Genomic DNA, 22965 nt, shown 5'->3' on the forward strand with positions numbered 1-22965 from the left:
GTTTGTCTTGAACGATGTTCCTTATCCCTGTCCCTGTCCTGTCTCTCTGCTTCCTTCCTGATGAAATGTCCTTCCACCATGATGCTTCTGTCTCAGCACAGACCCATAGTAATGGATCCAGCTTGGCCATGGACTAAAATCTCTCAAAGTGTGATCCAAAACAAATCCTTTCAGGTTTTTTAGAAGTTATTTTGTCATAGAGGTAAAAACACAATGAGATATGTCTTTAGACTGGGGATAGCCTAATGTACCCCAAATGCTGGCACATTATTCAAGACAGCCCCTTGCCGTCCCAGTGAGCACAGAGCACAGGCAATACTAGTTAAGACATGTCTGATTCGGTCTGGAGAAGTTCCTATGGACAGTGACCAACTGTGCTTGGCTAGAGTGATGAGGTGCTGTCTGGGCTGCTCTGTCCCTGGAGACGGGAAGGACTGTTAGTCCTGGATCCCGGCAGCTCTGGAATGTGTGTGCTCAGGCCGCCAGCTCTGGGAAACATGTCATATCCAGGTCTGCCCTGCATGGGCTGGCTGCATTTTGTTTTCTGAGCAAGCATAACTCTATGGTTGTAGCTCTGTGTCACCAAAAATGGAGGAGTCCAGCTGAGCTCAGTGGCAGCTATCTTGGTGATAGCAGCCACATTACACGCCAGGTAACTCTGGCACTCTCCTAAGCTCTGTAGGACAGTGTCACTAAGTCCATCCCAGTGTGAAATGCTGGCCACAGACACACAGATCATCTCATGATTGGACAATAGTTTTGTTTTGTTTTGTTTTAAAAGCAAGTACGGTGACCTTGGGCCACATTTGCCTGACTTTCTGTAAGTCTTTGCCGCTCACCCTGGAAATGAGCTCCTCCTGCTTTGCTGTATGTAAGTCCCTAGAAAACTGTACTTTGTGCGATCCTGGCTCTGTCTGCTTCTGATTTGGGTTTCCCGGACCCTATGCTAGTGACATCATTCCTCATATAGCTACTTGGGCTTTGCTCTCTGGAAGAGAGAGCATCAGGTAGACCATGATCATTGGGAAAGGTTGTCATTAGTGATTAAAAGTAATAAGACCGAAGTCAAGACAGGCGTAATGACCGCTCAGTGGCTCAGTGACTCCCAGATATGTTTATTATAACATGGCTCCAACTGAACACATACCATGTGACAATCAGTCATGGAAGGCCTCTGTTTTAAGCACTTGGGCTCATTTTAAAAGCAGAATTTTAAAAAATATACACAGTGCTGACTTCACACTTAAAATTGTAGAATTCAGTGGGCCAAGCTGAAGACAAACATAGAAAAATGAAAGTATGGAAAATGGTTTCCAATTGTTTCGTCGAAGGCGGTGGCTGCACTGCACTGAGGGTCCTGGCTGCAGCTGCTCACTCGTGGTGCTGTGGTGTGGCCTCCTGGCTTCTGCTTGGCATCTAAAACAGCTGGATCATGGACTCTCTGGACTTCCCAACGCCGACCCATTTGACTGAAAGGGCAACAAGAGCACAGCATGGAGATGATGAACAAAACCGCTTTTCGGCGGGTTGGGGAGATGAGAGCTTCCTTGTAAACACAAGAACCTGAGTTTGATTCCAAGAGCTCGGGTCGGAATGCTACCCTGATAATCCCAGTACTGAGGAGGTGGAGATGGGAGCCCTGGGGCTCACTGGCCAGCCAGTCCAGTGCACTCAGTGGTCTCTAGGCCAGTGAGAAAGCCTGTCTTAAAAAGATGTAGACAAGGTCCCTGAGGGTGACCCTGAGGCTGTCCTCTGCCTCTGGACACTTGCACACACACTTTACAAAATGTTCCTTAATGCTGTAGCTTGTGCTTTTCATTTCCCTAGCAAAGGAGCTGTTTGTTCACCAAGCAGAGTTGTTGTTGTTTTTTTTTTTATAAAGTCATTTTTAGATTTTTAATTTTTTATTTTATGTATGTAAGTATTTTGCCTGGTGCCCACAGAGGTCGGAAGAGGATATAGGATCCCCTGGAACTGGAGTTACAGACAGCTGTGAGCTGCCATGTGGGTACTGAGATCCAGAAAAACCCTGGTTCCTTCAGGAGCAACAGGCTCTTAACTGCTGAACCACCTCCCCTGCCCTGAAGGGGAGAGTTTTAAACTGCATTGTGGGCCCGATAATGGGTCATTCATCCATGGACAGCAGAAAGCAGTTCCTGACATGTCCTACTCCCTGCCTAAGCCATGTGGGACACAGGGCAGATACATCCTGCCTGCTTTTTGCACCCTAGGCTACATCCTAGGTTGAGTCACTGGGCCCCAGCCTGGCTGGAACTGTGGACATGACCTTCCCAGCTGGCACCTGTTCCTAGCTCCACCTCCTCTTGTCTGTTCCATTCATGTGGTTACCGCCTGGGGATTCTAATTTCTCACTAGGCCTTGTGTTGGGATATAGGCTCCTCAGGGTATCCAAGGTTTAGGGTGTTAGGGTAGGAGGAACAGTCCCAGCACCTACCTGCCACACCCAGGTGATTCTCCACGAAGCGCACATAGCTCTGAGCCTGCGGAGGCAGGTCCTCCCATTTCCTGGCACCAGTGGTGTCTGCTTTCCATCCAGGCAGGGTTTCATATTCTACCTCCACCTTCTGTAGTATCTCCTGATTAGCTGTGGGGGTTGGGGGTGGGGGTCAGCAGGGTCCCATAGACTGTCCCACTCCTGGGGATGGCTGTCTTCTGACCTTGGCAGACAGGAAGCTGCTGAGGGCAAGTGGTCCTGCTGGCTTTTCAGCACTGGGCAGTGAGCAGGGGGTTGCAGTGAATTTCAGACATTGGTGGTGCCCCTTACAGCCAAGGAGCATGGCCAGTTATGAGACACTGGCTAACTAATATCTGCCGAGTAGCCACAGAATGTCAATGGAGGAACTCTAAGGCACAGTTGGAAATTATAAGGGACTCTAGAATCCTGAAGCCAAGGTATCCTTGAAGATATATGACTCTTCCTGCTTAGGACCACCAACTCCATGCTGGGACCCCATGGCTCATAGTGGATGCATCATCCCTTGCTAATGAAAGATGCTGGAATGGGCAACCTTCTAGAAGGGTTCTCAAGCCTCAGAGCCAGACAGTGTCTTCCATGGGTACTCCTCATTGCCACAGAACCCTGAGCCACCAGCAATACTCTACGAACTTAAAGTTCACCCTTTCAGAGGTCAGAGGTCAGTAGAGTCAGAGACCCTGGCCTCAAGGATGCACATGGCCCCCCAAGCCAAGGAGCACTGCTGTATCTGTCTGAGTTTCCTTGGAGGTGGCTTGCCTCTAATGTGCAGCAGGGGAGAAAGTCTCAGCTGACGAGAGATGCCTCTGACCTGAGGCTGACAGGCATATTCCAGATACACAAGAAACCAAAAGCCAGAAAAAGTACATCCCTGGGTTTAAGAAAAGTCAGGGTACATAAGCACAGGGCCCAGGCCAGACCCTTAAACACCACCCAGGGATGAGGACAAGGCTCAGACCCTAAGTACCCATTAGCACAGGCACAGCCCTGAATTTTATCCCCAGCACCAGAAAATAAAAGGAAAAGGAATCCACCCACAGGCTGATTTTCTCTGAAATGCATTTTCATAGAGATTCATGTTTTTCAGAGCAGCTTATGTCTCCTGACTTTCCAGGATGTCCATCTTCCTAGGGGTGGGCCTTTCTGAGGCTAGTGAGGGTCCCCAGGAGCTAGGGCAAGTGGCAGGGTGGATTCTCAACTGCCTTTCAGCCCTGTCTCAGTATATTTGCAAGCAACCAGAAAGCCTGAGGCTTCCCAGAGATGGAGAACTCCCCAAGAAACTGAGGGACGAAAACCAGGCAGTCTCCAGTCTTTGGAGACAAACAGTGGCCTCAGAGTTTAAGCCCCTTCCCTCTGCCTGCTGGGGGCTGCTCTCCTAGTCACCTAAAAATTGGAGGATGTCTTTTCTAATGTGGAAGAAGTGTCCCAACAGCCAGGAAAACTCAAGTTCATTTCACATACCAGGGAAATAGGGAATCCTCTTCCCATTGAGCTTGTAGGAGATGCCAACTTTAATCTCACTCAGGACATCCAGAATGTCCAGCTTGGTCAAGGCCAGCCTGTACCCAAAACAAGATACAGACAAAATGAAGAGAAGCTTCCTGTCATTGTTTCCATCTGGTTTTCACCTCCTCTTTTTCCTGTTTGCTCTAAACACAGTAAACATTAGGTGATTCCCTCCAAATGCAGGCACTGAAGGAGCTAGAGGAACACCTGCCCCTGGCCTGAGTCCTGCAGTTCTGTCCCCCAGCTACAGAATTCCTGACACCTGGGCTTCCTCTCCTGTGCTGAAGCTTCTTTCCTCCCCCACCCCCTTTTTTTCCCTTTCCCTGTTCCACATGATCCACAGGAGGATCTCATCTGGCTGTACCTGCTCAGGCTGGATGTGGGGTGCAGACCCAGAGTTACCCTGCATCTACTTCACAAGGCCTCAGACACATCTTCCTTAGCCACATACTTGTAGCTCCCTACCAGCTCCTTTCCCACCCAGGAAGGCTCCGGTTCTCCCACAGCCAGCAGGACCTTGCAATGCTGGTGGGGAAGCCTTGGGACTCTCACCGAAGTGGAGAGGGAAGCCAACATCCTATGAAGTCTCTTTCTGTCCCAAGAGAGTGTCCTGAGCAATCAGACCCCTGTCGAGATCCCTGAGGTGCCCCTGACACTCAGGCACTGAGAGCATCCTTGGGGGCTTTCTCTTGCAGGCCCACAGGGGCGGGGCCTCAGAAGGCTCCCACTGTTGCTGAAGACAACTTGCTTAAGTCCTTAACCCAATCTTGAACCCCCCCCCCCACCTTTGTCTCCAGACTGTGGGAAGCTTTCATGTTCTTAGGGAGCCTTTCTCACTGGGGTTCTGTATCCTCAAGAGTGGTAAATCAGCTCCCAGCGGGACATGGGAGCTATGGGGCTGGTCTGCCTCCCTGCCCTTTCTAGAAGCACCTGAAGCCCTGCCTGCCTGCCTGCTTACCCCACCCAGGCCTGGCCCTCTCCCAAGCTCCCTCTCCGGGTTCCTCCTGTGGGCAGAATCTTCTAAAACTGCCAAGTCCTTCTGGTTTAGAAACTGCCACTGTACTTTGTAGAATGTCCCCATGCCCTGCAGACAAAGCCAGGGGCTGTGTTTGGGTGTGCATGGTAGGGACTGAATGCCAGAACTCCCATCTCCCACCCACCCCCATCCTCCCAAAGATGCCCTCCTTTGAAGCTGCTCTGCCCAGGCCACAGTACCTCAGCTCAGGATCACCCTCGCTTTGCCCCTAGTCCCACAGCATGCTGAACACCTGGCCACTCTCACACCACTCTCACGACATCGCACTGATATCAGTGGTCAGGATGGAAGTGTGACCCTGTCTGGTTTCGCTTCACACCTGTGGCCTCCATGTCACTCCGCAGTTGGCCTCGCTTTGGGGAGGGAGCCTGGTAGAAAGACCCCAGCCCTGACAGGAGTTCCGCTTGCCCTGCCCCTGTGTGACATAGCTTTGATGGTGTTCAGAAGGGCTGCTTACGCAGTGAAGCCATTGACCATGTGCGCATATCTCAGGATCATCAGGTCCAACCAGCCGCAGCGCCTCTTCCTGCCTGTGGTCACCCCCCACTCGTGGCCACGGTTCTGTAGCAGATCTCCAATTTCCTGTGTGAAAATAAGGCCTGTTTGTGCCTGCCGTGTTGGGCACTGGCCAGGACAGGTGTGGCATGTGTCTGCTTGTCTCCTGTGCTTTCTCTCCTCTCCGTCCTCTTCCAACTGAGACACTCACATGGGGGCCTTGCTCCCCAGTATGGTTCTGAGAAGGCAGCATTGTTCCGGGAGCCCAGCCTGTCTGTGGAGGCACAGGCAGCTCACCTCCTCCTTTCCTTTTGTGGAAGGGTGGTGCCAACTCAGGGTTGGGGTCGGGGTTGGGGGTGCGGGCAAGGTTTATGCTCCACCCTAAATATAGTCACACCTCAGTCTCCCTCAGACACCTCCCTTTCCTAGGACAAGAGCTGTGACTCATCCAAATCAGGTGTCAGGTAAGGAGGGCCAGGAAGAAGAGTCTAAGGTCTCAGCAGCTTCCAGAAATGCTCCTAAGGATAGAGAGCTGGGAACAGGGGCATTGCTTTCAGCTGCTAAGTTAGTGCTGGAGAATTCCCACTTGTCTGTGGGCCTCACACATGTGGTGGGGAAATGGAGTTGTGGGGAAGCGCGCCCTCGCACACACACCTTTTGTGAACTGATAGACTGTCTTTCAAAGTCTCTAACACCCTCACCTCTGAGCCTGTGTTGTAAAAATACCCCACTAGGACACAGGGAATTGTTCAGTAGGGTCCCCTCAGCACACCTGCAGCTCCCCCTGACACTGTGCAACCCCAAATATCCCACCGCACCCCTGTGCTGGAACTCACATTGATCTGCTCCGTGGGGAAGGCCCCAATGCCCACACGGGTGGTGTAGGCCTTGACCACACCGTACACATCCCCTATGTTCTGGGGCGGGATGCCCAGGCCTGTGCACACGCCGCCCACGGTGCAGTTGGAGGAAGTCACAAAGGGGTAGGTCCCTGCAGGACAGAACGGTCAGTGGCTACCCATTACCCTTTGCACACCCTAGGGTCCAAGACGCCTTCTCAGCAAAGGGCAGCTGGATTCCCTCTAAGGTAGTGGTTCTCAAGCTAGGGATTGCCTAAGCCCATTGGAAAACACACATTTACATTACGATTCACAACAGCAGCAAAATTACGGTTACGAAGCATTAAAAATAATTTCATGGTTGGAGTCACTACAATGTGAGGAGCTGTATTAAAGGGTTGCAGCGCTGGAGGGGCTGAGAACCACTGCTCAGTGGGGAACACCAGGGCCGCCGTCTGAGGGCTGATCCTGGGACAGTGGCATAAATAAGGTGCTGTGTTGCTCACGGAGCCTGCACTGACTGAGGTGGCCTGGCCTCCCAACAATACGGGCAGTAGACTGGGAGGATGGGGGGTGGGGGGCGTAAGGAGGGATGGGGGTGGGGGATACGAGGTCCCTGGCCTTGCAAGGCTCTCTTGTCCCACTCCTGACCCCTTCACCCCAACTCCCTCTCTTAGTTCAGCCCCTTTGATGCTGCATTATCTGGCTGGATTTAGGCAAACAGGACAATGGGATCATGGTGGGGGTATGGACAGCACTGTGACCTTGGAAGGTGGCCTGTTTTACTCCGCTGTTTCAGTCTACTCACCGAAGTCAATGTCAAGGAGGGCTGCGTTGGCACCTTCCACCAGGATCTTCTTGGGGGGCCCATGGAGCGCCTCGTACATGAAGTAGACGCCATCTCGAACCATGGGTCTGATCCGCTCAGCAAAGCCCTGAGAGGACCGTGCAACCACATGAGGCCGTGGAGCGGCAGGGTCCACACTGCCCGCAAAAGCTGAAAGTGGCAGTAGTGCCTGCCTGGGACTGGTGTGCTCGGTGGCAGCTCCCACTTCACACCCAGGAGGTGGGCCCCGCCCCCACGAGCTTCCTCGGCGTCTGGCCCAGTGTCCTTTACCTTGAGCCTTTTGAGTTGACCTTCCACATCTATTTCCAGTGTGGGGAACATGGACTGGTGCTGGTGGGCCAGGTTCTTGAATCTGTGCAGGGAACCCTCACTGTGACCCTCTGAGGGCACACACTGAACCCACGGGCTCTCTTTCCCAGCATGTCTCCCGCCACCTTTCCGTGTCTTACCCCTGGGCTGTGGGAGAGTGCAGACCTACCTGGCAGAAAATTCATCAAAGTCCGACAGGAGGTCGCAGATACGGAGGCCTGTCCGGGCAGCTTTGGAGGAGTAAGTTGGTCCAATTCCCTTCTTGGTTGTGCCGATACTGAAAAATGGAGAGTGGGTGCTACTTTGGAGCTCTGCTGACTGCACCCCAGCTTCTGGCAGACCCAGGGTCCGCCCACTGAATCAAGGCCAGAAGGTGAGAAGGAAGCCACCCAACAGCAGCAGCGGGGGCTGGAGTCTGGGATGCTGAGGACGCCCGCCCAGCGTACGCACAGCGGCAAGGTGCAGGGCAGGTGGGAAAGAGAGTTCTGGGTCCCAGCATCAGGGCTTCCCTGTCTGCTTCTCAGCATTTGCACTGGTGCTACATACCTATCCTACGGCCTGCACAGCGGACCCCAAGTGAATCAAATACTCAGCGTCGCCACAAGCGTCTTGCTGTGTGTTCACGGAGAGTGTGCATGTGCTGGTGCGCATATGTGAGTGCATGTGCACTGTGTGAAGGAACCTATACATGTGTGCTGCAAATACACGCCTGTATGCATGTGTGAATGTTCATGTGCGCATGCAAATGCACTTCAGTGCTCACATGCGCAGTTGTATGAGCAAATGTGGCTTGACGTGGATGTGAGTACTGTGCACATCGGTGGAGTGTGTGTGTTGCTCTGACGGCCCCCACCTGCATCCCTAGCATCTGGAGTTCACTTGGTCCGGATGGTGCAGCTAGGGCAGAGGACATCTCGGCAGCCCACAGAGTGTGGCCCTCGAGGCCGGACTACCCTGCTGTTCTCACCGGTGTTATTCTCAAGGGACCCCTAAGCTGGTTGATGGCAGCCCCCTCTCCTGCTCAGACAGGATCTGCACCAGGCCGCCAGAACGTGGAACTGCCAGTCCCCAGGGAGAGGAAGAATGGTGGCGCGAGGGACTTACTTCTTCCCCTCTTGCGCTTGACGTTGTACTTCCTGCAGCCCATCTACTGCCTGGTGGAAGTCAAACACTGTTCCCGCGGCCAGCACATGGGCAGGAGAGGAGCAGAGGACAGAGCTTGGTGAGGGACCTCATTTTCTGAATGGTGTCAAGAGCAGGGTCAGCAGGTGCCTGGTTGGGAGCAGATTCTGGGGTTCCAGAGCCCAGGCTCCGCAAAGGGGTAACCAAGTATGACCCTGGCTTTGACCTAGCTCCTACCTTGAAGCTCATTAAAAAGAGTAAGGCTCGGCAGCATATGGCACCAGGCAGGCCCTCCAGGGTCTCCTGAGCTCCGTACCATGGAGGGGGAAGAAGGGACCATCCCCAGGGCCCATGGGAACCTTACCAAGGTGGGCCCGGTCAGAGATGATGAGCCTCTTCTCCCAGTCCTTCAGACCTGCAGGGACACGGCAGAGATGACAGCTGTGTGCACTCTCAGTTGATGAGAGCCACCTCCCCCCACACACACCAGGACGGTTCGCTGAAGTGAGTGGCCAGGTTCCAAAGGACCACATGCACTGCACAGCAGCCACAGCCATGCCCTGGCCCTTGTTCCCTGCTGACGCCCCTGGACCCCCATCCAAGAGACAGCACACCCATGCTCCTCTTGCTTCAGCCTCCTTCCTGGAGAAGCCTGTAACCCCAAAACAGAACCCACAGGAGCACTTTTTCAGAGTCCGGGCTGCCCAGCTTCTGCCCTTTGGTGAGGGCTCTGCTCTCCACGCTGCAAAGCTGGCATGCAGTGAGCAGCCAGCCAGGACCTCAGCAGGCAGGTGGGCCTGTGGGTGGGGCAAGAGCCTGAATGGCCTACCTTTTTTCTCATTCTTCTCTGCCTCTTCAAACAAGCCTGGCAAGTGGATAACCACACCATTGCCTGCAACACAAGGCACAAATCACGACCCAGGTTGGAAATGTTTCAAATGGTATTGGCAGACTGCAGGAGCAGGCGGCTCAAGTGCCCAGACCTAGATGGTGGATGAGGTCCACTCTTCAAGAGAAAGGTCACTCCATCACATGCAAGAGCACAGTTATACTTGGGAACACTGGGCTCAGACTCTGAAGACATGATCCCTACAACCCACTTAGGTGAGGTCTCAGGGTACCTCAATCACGAAGACAGAAAGAGTAGCAGGTTCTGGGAGCCGAGGGAAGCAGAAGGGTGGGCAGGTAGGCTGGTGGTTAGGACTCTGTAGTGTTGGTTTGGGGGATGGAAAGTTCTGCAGACATGGTGTGATGCCCCGTAAGCCTCAGTCCTGGGTGTACACCCAAAGGGGCAGAGCACTGAGCCCACCCTGACGGTGACAAAGCTTATAACTGACAAATATTGAAGGCTGTGGAGGCTCTGGAGGGTGACTGGATGAATATCTGTGAATGTCAATTGCTGGGGTGTCGCTTAGTGTCAAAGGAAGTGAGCTGTCAAGCCAGGAGATCTGGAGGACCCTCAGACCCAGGCAAATAGAGTGTCTGCGAAGGTTGTCCGCCCAGCCCCCCAGCTAGTGTGGGGCAAGGGCAGTCATGGAGGTGCTCCTGCTTAGTCTCTGTTGTTAGCTGACCTAGAGTTACCCAGGAAGCAGTAACCTCAGTTGAAAAACTCCTTGAGCAGATGGCATGTGAGCATGTCTCCGGGGCATTATCTTCATTGCTAATCGATGTAAGAGGGCCCAGCTCACAGTGGGTGATGCCATCCCTAGGCAGGTGGGTCTGGGCTGTGTAAGAAAGTTAGCCGAGGGTGGGTGTGGTGCAGCACGCCTTTAATCACAGTGGTCTGGAGGAAGAGGCAGGCAGATCTCTGTGGGTTAAGGCTAGCCTGGTCTATATAGCAAGACCCTGTTTCAACAAAAGAATAGGATGAGGAAGACAAAATGAATGAATGAATGAATGAATGAAACTGAGCATGAATGATTCAAAGCATGAGAGAGCCAGTGAACAGTGTTCTTTTTGGTTTTTGCTTCAGGAACTTAAGTTCCTGCCCTGACTTCCTTCAGCATTGAACTGTGACCTGAAAATGCAAGCCAAATAAACTCTTCCCTCCCCAGGTTGCTTTTCTGCAGAGAGCTTGATCAAAGCAATGAGAAACAGACAGGAACAGAGCTGTCTTCCACATGGCAACCACTGCAGACCAGAGCAGAGGCGCTGTGCTCGGGCCTGGTTCCAAATGAGCTTTAAGCACAGCCAGGGTCCAACCCAGGACAGCCTAGCGGGAAGCCCTCTCTATGGCCCATGAGGAAGGAACCCAGATGCCACAGTCCCCTGCTCCTGCTGCCCTCACCCCACCCGTGCCTCCAGGGATAGCCTTCTCTGCCCAGCTAACCAGAGTGCATCCTGTTCTAAGGGAATGTGACTGCATATCTGCTCAGTTGATCCCGGAACAGCAGGCTACAGCCCCTTGGAAGCATGAGGTGCAGGCCCAGAGTTCAGCACTTGGGGGTCTCAGGCAGGAGGATCATAAGTTTAGAGCCAGTATGGGAGCCAGTATGTGTCTCAAAATTCCAGATCAACCCAGTACAGGGTGAGGATAAGGAATTCAAGCCTAGACTTGGCTTTGGAGCAGGTTCAAGACTGACCTGGGTTAAATGAGACCCCTCCACCCCCTCCATCTCAAAAGCAAAGCAAAGCAAAGCAGCAACACAAATCTAAACTGCCACCCAGATGGCAGGTCAGCGGAGGGACCCAAACCTTCTGGAGTCAACTGTGGTGGCCTCAAAACTTTAATTCTATTTTATGTGTGTGGGTGTTTTGCCCATGGAGGCCAAAAGAGGATGTCAGACATCTTGGAACTGGAGTTACAGACTGTTGTGAGCTGCCATGTGGGTGCTGGGAATTGAACCTAGGTCTTCTGAAAGAGCAGCAGAGCTCTTAGCCATTGAGCCACCCGTTCAGCCCCTACAGTGGGCTGAAGCATAAATTATGACGTATAAATTATGGCTCAATGAAGCAGTTCCATTTGTTGAAATGATATAAAAAGGAAAACAGGAACCATGGAGAAATGTGGACCCTGAAGTTTCCCGGAACCCTATCAACGCCCTGGGAGCTGTGCTTTACCATGGGAAACAAACATGGGTCCTCGGCTAGAGACAGAGGCTCAGAAAGGAAAGCCTGCTGAAGGCCACATGGCAGGCCAATGTAGGGTCTGGATTGACGAGACCCACGCAAGCAGAGATTGCCGTTGTCAGGAGGAGTCCTACGCCAGCCTCATGGGGTTGGCTCTGGCATGGGTTTGGCAGAGGGAAGTGGGACACCAGATCGGAGTGACTCAGAGATTACACAAGCCACAGTGCACCCAAAAGGTCACCCAAATGCCACAGCATCTTGAAATAACCCCAGGGCAGAAGCAAGGGGTGTCGCAAGCCGAGGGTCAGCACAGGGTGGTGCTCTTGCTGAGTGGCTGCGCCGGGCACGCTTATGGTGAACACAGCGCCTCTGCTGCTGAGCTGCAGATGACTGCCAGCCACTCTCCTGTTGTTGGCTCCAAGCCATCCCCAGGGCCAGGCAGCACATGGTCTGGGCAATGTGTGTCTCCATTGTGTTTCCGGGTTCTGCCTAGGAAGGTTCTGGATGAAGCAGGACCAGGTTGGCAGGTTGTCTCCTGCAGCCTTCCCCAAGGACAGACAGCACCACTGTCCAGCTGCCCTGCTGAGCACACACGTAGACAGGCCGCCTCCGCAGTGGGGGCTCCTCCCTGTGGAAGGTGAGCACCACCGCTGTCCTGGCTCTGTCCTGGGAGGGCTAGAGACCGTGTGCGCTTGGGAGGAGAGCCTCCAAGGAGCCTGCGCTCTGACTCTACCCACCGCAGCCCCTACCTTGCAGATTTCCTTCCTCTGCTCCTACACGATGGGCAGACCTGTGCTATCAGCTGGCCATGGACAGGCAGTGCCTCACCTTTGCCTCCTGACTGAGATGTGAGGGTCAGATAAGCCACACATATGTCAACCAGAGCTAGAAGAATGAGGACAGGAGGTGCTGGGGGTGACCCAGAGGGTGGGTCCTCTTGAGTAAGAACTAGAGAGACCCAGGGTGGGGAAGCCTTGTCAGGCAACTGGAGCAGCTGTCCAAGGGGTAATGGCTGTCACAGCGCAGGCAGCATCAGGAAGGCACAGCTATACGTACTCAGGCTGTTCCCAGGCCCATGTACTCTGGAGGCACACTGTTGAATGCTCACCCGCCCCATACAAACATACCCATGCACATGAACTTGAACAGATATATACACACAGACACATACACAGAGAGAGAGGCAGAGGGAGAGAGAGAGAAGGAGCTCTGTACGCTCCAGAGCTTCCTGCTCCCTCTGAGACCAGGCTCTGAGGATAATTTCTGGGTGGGGCCCCCAGGGGAGCACAGTGGGGCAAGCAGGCTGAGGTCCAGCTCTTGGGGTTGTACAGCAAGACTCCCCACACACTGGCATCCAGGCTGGTGCTGATGGGGTACTTACCAATGAATGACACAGCCTTGGTGTTGATGATGCCGCTGGGTAGCAGGTGAAAGTCGTACTCCTTGCCGTCTACCACTACGGTGTGCCCAGCGTTGTTGCCTCCCTGGGAACAGAGAGACCCAAATGAGCTGCTGGTACCTGGGTGTGGAAGACTATTCCGCAGGAGCCTGCCTAATACCCTAGCCTCACTCCAGAGCCAGATCTCTCCCTACATGGTGCTTGAGGACCCAGTGTTGTTCAGCAATAGGACTTGGGCAAGCTAGGTCAGTGGTCAGGGCTTTTGGCTGAGTTAGTGTCTGATGTAGAGATTCGATGTGGGATGCTCTGATCCAGCCTGGTCCCAGGGCTCAGGGCAGCCCTGGCAGGTGGACCTGGCCGAGCACCCCTCTCCACCAGGGAGGAACGAACCCTGTGGAAAGCAGACCAAGACCCTACAGCGCAGCACATTGCCTTCTTCAGCAGGCCCCATCCTGAGTAAAATGTTCTGGGGAGGCTCCTTCTTTGGGGAATTCAAGCTGACTGCGGATAGGTAGGCCAGCTGGGATAGAGCTTTCAGGGCGGGGAGAGAGCCCAGCACCAAGGCTAGGTGTTGGGCTCCAGCATCCTTCTACCACTAATCACAAGCCACCTGATCACAAGCACACAGCTCCAAGCCCTGGACACTGTGTTCTCAGGCTCCCAGAGGCTCACGGCGGAGGATGATGTCAACAGAGCAATAGAGAGACTTGAGCAGTGGGACACCAAAATGTTCTTGCCTTGGACTGTGGTAGCCTGTCACCCACATGGGGTCGGGGAAGCTACTTAGCAGGTCTTTGTCCAGCAGGAACTTGTAGTTGGGGTGTGCTGGGGGGTGGGCGAGGGCAAAGCACAATGGGTAAGGCCAAAGTCATGAACAGGTGAAAGGACCATACCACATGGATATCCACAGATGGCACACAGATTGGCATAGTGAGTGGCAAGGTCAAGATGGCCTGATGTTTCATACATCACGTTTCTCACATTCTGTATGTGGTACCTATAGGACAGTGATTCTCAACCTTCCTGAAGCGGTGACGTTTTAATACACTTCCTCATGCTGTGGTGACCCCAACCATAAAATCACTTCATTGTTACTTCATAACTGTAACTTTCTATTGCCATGAATCATAATGTAAATAGCTGATACGCAGGATATCTGCCATGTGACCCTCAATGGGGTCACAGCCCACAGGTTGAGAGATTGTTCCGGAGAAACGTGGTGGCCAGGCTTTCAAAGGCCTGTTATGTTCTGCAGTATCAAACCCCACCTGCAGACAGCACTGTGGTCCCCTAACTGTACAATGGGGCCTGGCGATGACGCTCAGCTCAAGCTCACTTCCCTGCCCCAGAAGACACAAAGGCCAGGCACGTGCCACTCTGTTTAACTTGCTGATGGAGCTGAGGGGTTTCAGCTCCCATATATCTTTCATTGTGCACCCAAGCAGGACCCTCAGTGAAGGTTCGCCTCCCTCTGTGACACCTCTTATGCACGATGTGAGGGACAGAGCCATATCTCCCAGACCCCAGTGAGGTAGATGGCAAAGAATGCTTGCTGATGGCGAGATCTTCCACTCCAAGGACTTCACATTCCTCACATTTTAAGAGCAGGCCCCAGACCTGCATGCCTAAGCTTCCCATTCATTGCCTACCCTCTTGTTACCATGTAGATGACATCAGGTGACAGAGATGGGTCAGAAAGAGGCCAGCTTTGTGGCCTGGGCCCCAGACACCCGTCTGTCAGGGAAGGTGCACTTGTGCAGTCTGTCCTGAGGCCTCTGAAGCAATCTGCTGGCGTTGTCTCTGTGTAAAGGGTGGGGACTGTCTGGGAGCGCCTCAGCTCATCGTGACTTGCAGGGAGTTCCTGATCTTTGGATGGCTCCAGGCACATGAGCATACCTCCTTGGGAAGCCTGGAGGCGACTGGCAGTCTGGCCTTAAAGGCTCTGTGAACAGGTGAGAGTGACACTGGGCTGCCTACTATGGAGCAGGACAGGTGTGGTGCTAGAAGGTGAACTGCATGGGGAAGGATCCCAGATGGACTGCTAAGAAGAGAGGGTTTGTGGATGGGGCATGAAGGATGCGGGGACTGAGGGAGAGAGCTGTGGCTTTGCACTTGCCATCAGTTAGGCCCGCATATGCCTGAGTCCTGCCCCTGAGCTTATGGGATCAGACCATCAGAATGGAGACAGGCCCTCCAGGGTTTGGAGACTCCATCCATGCTTTGCCACAGCAGGTGCAGAATTGCTAACTCCCCTTTTAGTTCCCAAAATATGTCAGCACCCACAATCCTGTTTCCTGTCTGAGGCAGTCAGAGGTGTCTCTGAAGATGGGGAAACTGAGGTCCCAAGAGAAGACAGGCTTGCAGCAGAGCCTAGAGTGGGCTGGCAGGCCTCCAGGGAGAGCAAGATGGCCAACCTCCCTGATGTCTAGGCACCCCTGTGACTAGGTCCAGGGAACCCAGACACCCTGGAAGGGATGCTCTGCGCCACTCTCTCTCTGAGTGCCCAGAGCCATGTCAGCTGGCCTGAGGACACAGACAGCCAGCACCCGCCTGTCTGTGTTGGGGGTAAACATAGGTGCCTAGAAACAGGCATGAGCCTCATGGGCCAACACATATCAGATGACCAGTGCCTACTGCAACAGCTGGGCACCAGACACAGGCCATTGCTAAGGCACACACTATCCCAGGACACTGGGCTTCCAGCAACCCTGTGGAGGCCAGAGTCAGCCACCCTCTTCCTACTGACAGTCTGCATAGGAACACTTGGAAGAGATGGAGACAAGCCTTCTCATGTCTTTTCTCTGGCTTTACTAACCTGGGCAAGACATTCCATAAGATCTGGGCATGATCAGAGTCACCAACCTCTGAAAATGTGGGGGACCTGCCTGGTATAGCTGATTAGACTTGGCTACCATGCAGGAGGTGGGGTGAGGAGAAGCAGAGGTCAGCTCTGTTTCTGAGGCCCATCAATCCCCACAAGTGGGCTGGCTCCTGAGGGCCCTGTGGAGCTCCACACAAGCAAGGAAACACCATCTGTGCCGCTGTCAGCTCCAGCTCTGGGGATGGAGAACTGTGTCAGCCTCTAAGGCATTTTAGAGCTCAGGATCTCACAGACCCCTCGATGCTGAGAAGTGCCCAAGCAGGGCACTGGCCAAGGTATGTTAGGAACAGCCCAACCTGCGGTGGCCCAGCCCTGCTGTGATGGCCTTCTGCTCAGGATGACAGGTCCAGTAAGGAGGACCTAAGGGTGTGACAGCCAAGCGCTTGTTCTGATCCCCCTTCCTGGAGGTCTACTGGAAGATGACCAGCTGCCCATGTTTGCAGACAGATGCCAGGCACCTGGGCACAGCCTTCAGAGTCTATCAGCAAGGGCAGCCCCTCTCCACCTACAGTGTGAATAGTGTGGAACAGTACCCTTTGAGGCATAGTCACACCAAGGCACACCATGACACCTCTCACCATTGGCCAGGTAAGGCGAATGGCCACATGAACAGCTCATGGCACATACCTCTAGATACCTGAACCTCAGGGGTTTACACCAGGCTGTGGGCCCAGGGTTAGGGGCATCAAGGAACCTGCTGAGCACGGCAGCACCACTTGGTGCCTTTAGGCTCCTCCCGGGGTTTTCTCCTTGGCCCGACTCTGAGGCCCTCTTGTACACTGACGTCCCCCTCACACTCTTTGACAGCCTGGCTGGTCCCTCAGAGCCCTCAGACCCTGGTGTCCAAGAGTTTAAGACAAGAGACCTTTGTCTTCAGACCAGATTCTGTTCCAGATCAGCTTGGTCCGGACCGCTGCTTTGCCCTGGAGTTGTGACCCACATCTCCAGAGTGAGGCAGGGAAGGGGCCTAGTGCAGTCTCTGTAGGGTACCCTCTGCCTGGGCTACATATGCAGTGGCTGTGGGCATGTATCACAGGACCAATCCTCCTTTCCTCTGCCTAGCCATGCCTCTCTGGAGAACCCACCTGCCCCCACAGCCCTGAGATCTGACCCCAATATCCAGAATGCTCTTCCTATGGCCATCCATCTTGTGGCCATCTGGACACAGCTCCTCCTGACTATGCAGGGCCCTGTCATTGTAAAGACCCTAAGCCAAGCAGAGGACCTGAGGGTTGGATACAACCAGCCAGTGTCCCGGTGAATCCTTTCAGGACAGACCCAGGGCCCTGCTGGACAAAGGCCTGAACTAGACCTTCCCGCCCAGCTGGGCTGCTCCATCCTGGAGGCCTGTGTGTGGACACAGAGCACCTATAGCACAGGATAAGGCCTTCCTTATCCTCCCCCTGCCTTTGTCCTCTAGGCCTGGACCTTGCCCGGCAGGTCCCTGGACAGAGAGCTGTGGCCTTGGCCTTCCACCAGGGGGTGCTCTATGTTCCTGCCTTCCCAGTCTGTCCCACTCAGCTTTAAGAGCGCCACTCTGCTAGAGAAAGCACAGGGATTCCAAGCCTTGTGGTCATGGCCACGGCTATCTACCACTGCCTGGGGCCAGCCCTTCCACAGGGTGGCCTCAGCTCGACGACAACCACAGACAAGTGAATGGTATGTGGGCTCACAGTGGAAACCAGAAAGCCCCCTTAGCAGCCTAGTACTGCGCACGGTCAGGTAACAGTGCCCTAGCACCCTGAAGATTCTGGCCCTCCAACCACTTGGAAGGAGAGTTTTAAATCCCAACAATCCTGGCAGTACGGCAGTGCCAGGCAGACCATCACACGTATCAGAGAAAGATTATGATGGGAACAGAAGGAGGAGCCTAGACAAGCAATGGGATGCATCAGGAGGTAGTGGCCAAGATGCCCACCAGGTAACAGGTACAATGGGTCCATCTGGGGGAGCAGCTGGACACAGCTTTCCAGTCAGGCAGCAGAGGAGGAAACTTGGAGGACACAGCAAGAGGAGGCGTGGGCACAGGAAGAGGAAGAGAGAACCAATCCCCCAGCACAAGAGCAATGTACCCTGGGCAGGGCCTGGTCAGAAAGACTTGCCTGGAGGGGAGTGAGGGCTGGAGGATCATAGGCAACCAGGGAGGAAGACAGTACAGTCCCTGACAGCCTCAGAGGTGCAGGGTGGAGGAAGAATGCCACAGTGTCAAGAGGAGGAGTGGACGGTGAACCAAATCAGAGCAGGGACCTAGAGGCAAGCAAGAGTGCAGGCAGGACCCAGGGCCGGCGATGCTGGCGGGAGTGCTCCTGGGGGCCCAGCACTGCATTCTGACCAACAGACCCCAATTAATCAAGATGGCAAAGCAAGAGATAAGGGCAGCTGTGGGGGCTGGGTAGAGTCAGAGCCAGGGTACAGGAAGTGGAGCCTCCAACAAGTGACTGTGGCTACAGAAAGCTGTGGAGGCCAGATGAGGAGGATAGCCCTGTTGGCAATGAAGGGTTAGCAGAGCATGGAGTCTGTGTCCCCTGGGGCACAGCTACTACTTAGACCAGTGCTGAGCCTAGGGGTCACTCTCCAGAAGCCCAAGGAACGGTAGCCTCGCTGGGTATGGCATGTCTAGGTAACCTACTACAGGGTGGAGAACTTGACTTGCATTCTTGTCATCACTGGCCCTTTGTCTCCACGGCTTCAGGGTGGCCTCTGGAACCTTCACTTGGTTCATGCACCCGTCCAAAGTCAGAGGCAGTTTGACTAGACCCCCACCTTGCCAGCCTCTGGTCACATAGGGCTGGCTGTGGGGACATAGACTAGGGAAGATGTGGGAGGCCAGTGGCAGGCAAAGAGGCCCCTGCCAAGGAAAGGGACGAGTGCAGGATGCCAGAGTCACCGAGTGCTTGCAATGGCCCAGGGTCTGGACACCCAGGGAGGAAGGACTGAAGGTGCCTTCCAGAGGGTGCTGAGTGGCGCCCCGATGGAATGCTGGCTCTGTCTGCTGCCTTCTCTGTAGAGTTCGGGGAAGAAGGGTAGGCCTGTGCCCTCGTCGTGGAATGAGCTAAAAGCTATAAGGGACCCAAAGGGACAGTTAGTTTCATTCCTCAACTTCTCTGAGCCTCAGTTTCCCCACCTATAGAGGAGCTCTATCGGAGGCTCCTGATCTTCGAGTCCATTAGAGACTAGAAGAGAGACAGACCTATATGGGTCTGCTGGGAGGTCAGGCTGTAGGGAGAGAGCTCAGCTGAGTGGGTGATTGTGGTCCTGCTCTGATCTCTGCAGGTCCTGTCAAGTAATGGGGATCTGGGTGTGACTTGAGGAGAGAGCAGGGAGGGGCCATCCCCACCCGGAACTGTGTCCACAACTGGAAGCAGAGCCTGGGGCCATCCAGGCACTCTACAGGGCTTCCCTGACAGTGCCGACTAGAATCAGCAAGCTGTATGGTGTCACAGGAACAGATGGCCCAGAGGAAGGGGGAGGGGGCCTGTGGTGCTGGGACACTTTGGAGCGAGCAGGACCACTGACCACTGGGAATATATCCCAGCTACACACACACAGCTGGACAAAGCATGCGAGGTGTGAGGGGTAGGGGCTGGAGGACTGTCCTTAGGACCTAGAGACTTCAAGAGAGAGGGGTGAACAGGGCGAAAGAGCAGGCTATCTCCCTGTTCTTCGGAGAACTTCGGGAAATCCTCATCCCCAGCTGGGCAGGTATGGCCTGGAGAGCCAGGCCTCCTCCCTGCTCTGAGTTCCTCAGCAACTCTGCAAGAAAGCCGCAGAGCCAGGGAGAAGGACCTCCAGCAGGTGTCCCACCTTCGTTTAGGTCAGCAGCCCTAAGCGTGGCCCCAAATCCAGTCATGCCAGGGTACGTTCCCGAAAGTGAGCCCTTTGTGCTGAGCAGTGTGGCTGTCAGCTGCAGCAGCAGGGACCTAAGGAGGTCCAACCCCCGGTCCAGAGTCAGAACACACGTCGCTGCTCAGTGCAGTTTGCAGCTGGCCACAAGTGCAAAGTCTGTCTTTGGACTTCTGAGGACCACGGCCACGGGATCACTCTGCCGTGAAATCTGTGGCTCCTCCCTTCCCCGCGTCAGCCAGCCCTTTGAACTCAGCACCTGCCCCTGCCCTTCCACTGGGTGAAACCCCTATCCTCATCTTGTCTCTTGGCTGATTCACCAGGGCCACCCCCTGCCCAGAAGGCAGCTCTCTGTGTCCTAGGGGACCTCGACCCACCCTGGTGGGGCTATCCCCACCAAAGGGCCCACCGTCACTGCCCTGGAACGCCCTACCCCTGAGGATCCCATGTCCCCACCTCAGCAACTTATATTTTTAGCTCAGGGCCCCTGCCATTGCCCTGGGGAGGGGGTGGGCAGGTGGGAGGACGAGAGCGTTGGATGAGAGGGTGTGTGCGTGGGGGGTGGGGGGAGGGTTTAGGCAGTAGGGAGGTAGGGAAGGTGCTCCTGCAGGGGAGAAATCCAAAAGGCTGTGACCCAGTCAGGGCACAAGAGGACAGGGTTCGGCTGGATCCCAGGGAAGGGGAGAGGCTCGCTGGGCGGGTTGGGGAGGGACTCGGCGCCTGGCCCGCACCTGGCAGCGGCTGACGATGTCGGCGTCCGTGGCCAGCAGGTCCACCACCTTGCCTTTGCCCTCGTCCCCCCACTGCGCGCCCAGCACCACGGTCACGCGGGAGCCTGTCGCCGCCGCCTCCTGCTGCAGCCGCCCCCTCTTGACTCCGCCCGTGCCGGGGGGCCTGTCGTTGGAGGCTCGGGTCCCCGACATGCTGGCTTAGCTCGTCTGCTGCGCCGGGCCGCAAGAAAGCCCGCCGCCGCCAGCGCTCTCGCTCCATTAAATGCGGACGCCTAGAGAGGGGGGCGGGCCAGGGGCGGGTCCTGCGCGCGCGGTGACGCACCTCCGCGACCAGAGGCCACAGCTCCAAGCCCCAGCCGCGGTCGCAGCAGGTGGTGCCCACTTAGGGCCCAGACTCCCCGACAGGACTTGGGCAAGCGACTCAGAGCACCTGAGGACGCGAGAAGGGCCAGTGCTGCGGACTCGGACATTACGCCCGCCCACTGGCCCGCCAGGACTAGAGTTTGGGGTTGCAGGAACTGGGAGGGTGGCTGTCTTTTACCGGGCAAGAGAGGGGTTAGCAAAAACAGACCTGCCGGGGATCACCTGCTTTCCCGTGGTGAACCTCCAGTCCAGGACTGGGCGCTAGTCTCTTGAGAGCAGCCCGGAAAGTCACCTTAGCTGAAGACAGCCTCTCTCCGCCGGCCCTGCGGCCCAGGACGTGGTGTGGAGGTGGCATGCAGCTCCGCGGGGTGGCTGTAGCTAGCCCTTAGACTCCAGACCAAGTGTGGGACGAAGCACCGCCACCACCCGGGTCAGTGCGACTTGAGAGACGCTCGGGCAGAGCAGGGCTCGGGTTTCCAAGAGGCCTCTGCCCCTCCTGGGCTCCCACCTGGATCACTGCTTTGCCCTGCTCACCCCTGAGTGGGAGATGGAGCAGGTCAGTCCAGGCTGGAAACAGGGAGCAAGGAAGGCCCTGGGGCTGGGAGGCCTCTGTGCCCCACCCCCCAGTGTGTGTGTCCTTCCAGAGTGTGTTGTCTGACCCCTGGACAGGTTCACAGATTTGTCCCGGGGCAGTTCTCAAGCCTGTCACAAGACTGGGGAGACTCGACACACCCTCTGGCGGTGTGGCCCCAACCCCCTGTGTTTCACTTAGGGACGGTGGCTTCCTCTTCAGTTGCTCCGGCGAAGCAGTCAGGGCCTTGGGTCTGGACATGGCATCTCAGGAGAAAGCTACAGCCTTTATGTGCAGACCACACATCCTTACCTTCCTCACTCAGAGCCACAGTGGGGAGGGGACAGGCTAGTAGAAGAGGACTATAAAGTGGTTCAGGCCACGGTTTCTGGAGAAGTAGCTGGGGCAGGCAGGAATACCTGACAGAAATACCTGTCAGAAAGGTGAGGCTGCAGAGGCAGCTGATGCAGCAATGGAGATGGGGGGGGGGGCACAGGAGAGGAAAGAGGTCGCAGGAGAGGAGAGGGGTCACAGGAGACAGGGTATGGGGCACAGCAGAGAGAGGCCGGCAGAATGACATAAGGGTCAATGAGCTTTTTCTCCAGGTGAGAGAGATTATGAATTAAGAATGCCCGTGTTGAATGTCATTTCAGTCACCTTTATGCTTGCCCTTGCCCCCTTGGGAGGTGTTGCTGCAAGTCTGAAAGGAGTTCTGGCTCCCCCTCCTGGGGGAAACCTGGGATTCTGGGTGAGAGGCATGAGTTAGGGCTCCAAGGGACCCGCTATGGGGGCTTAGATGGGTCCTGGGGCATTGAGTCTCCTGAAGCTGGGACTATAAATAGACAAGGTCCCAGAGGTAAGGGGGAAGGCTTTTCTAAAAATAGCTTCACTCAGGCTCAACAGCCTGCCAGTCACAAGGCTCAGCCGGAATTAGCACCCCCACACCCTCAGTGAGCCTGGTCCTGGGTGGTGGGCAGGGCAGTGGTCACGAAGTTTGGGGGATTCTGGCTCTGCAGCTGTGTGACCTCAGACAAGTGGCTTCAACAAAAGCTTTGCACAGGCTTAGGGGGAGGGTATGCAGGCAGGGCACCTATGGTCCCCCTGGGACCCCAAGACCATGCCACACACCTACAGATGATGCGTGTGAACTCACACCCAGAAGCCTGCAGCTTCCAAGCACTCCATAGCTGCCACAGGCCTGGCCTCTTCCACATCTGCCAGCCACTCGGCTGACTTCCAGCAAACAGTGGTGAAAGGAGGCAGCTCTCTCTCAACAGCTGGCGCCCTGCCAGCCGGAATCAGCATCCCTTCTGTGAGCCTGGTCCCGGGTGGTGGGCAGGGCAGCAGTCGCCAAGTTTGGGGGATTCAGGCAGGTGAAGCACTGCCCTGACATGAGGCTTCAGCAGGTTGGACTGGTGGGGTAGGCATTCTACCCAGGAGCAGACAATTCCCAACCCAGT

At 55.2% G+C, this 22965-nt stretch overlaps 1 protein-coding gene across 2 annotated transcripts; it reads right to left on the reverse strand.

The window, feature by feature from the left end:
- Positions 1-1095: 1095 nt before the first annotated feature.
- Adss1 (adenylosuccinate synthase 1) lies at positions 1096-21499 on the reverse strand. 2 transcript variants are annotated; one of them, XM_055593021.1, is made up of 13 exons: positions 21227-21499; positions 13099-13201; positions 9478-9540; positions 9013-9063; positions 8631-8697; positions 7696-7803; positions 7488-7569; positions 7179-7305; positions 6368-6522; positions 5494-5618; positions 3956-4053; positions 2456-2605; positions 1096-1469 (listed from the first exon to the last, which is right to left on the reverse strand). In XM_055593021.1, exons 1-13 carry the CDS (start codon positions 21287-21289, stop codon positions 1417-1419), a joined length of 1245 nt encoding a protein of 414 aa, XP_055448996.1. In that variant the 5' UTR covers positions 21290-21499; the 3' UTR covers positions 1096-1416. The 2 variants fall into 2 exon arrangements, with proteins under 2 accessions (XP_055448996.1, XP_055448995.1); XM_055593020.1 differs by lacking the exon at positions 21227-21499 and adding an exon at positions 20572-20838.
- Between the last annotated feature and the right edge of the window lie 1466 nt (positions 21500-22965).

This window comes from Psammomys obesus, unplaced genomic scaffold (assembly GCF_907164565.1).
Source record: "Psammomys obesus unplaced genomic scaffold, mPsaObe1.curated_primary_1811, whole genome shotgun sequence".
In the NCBI taxonomy this organism is placed as follows: Eukaryota; Metazoa; Chordata; class Mammalia; order Rodentia; family Muridae; genus Psammomys; species Psammomys obesus.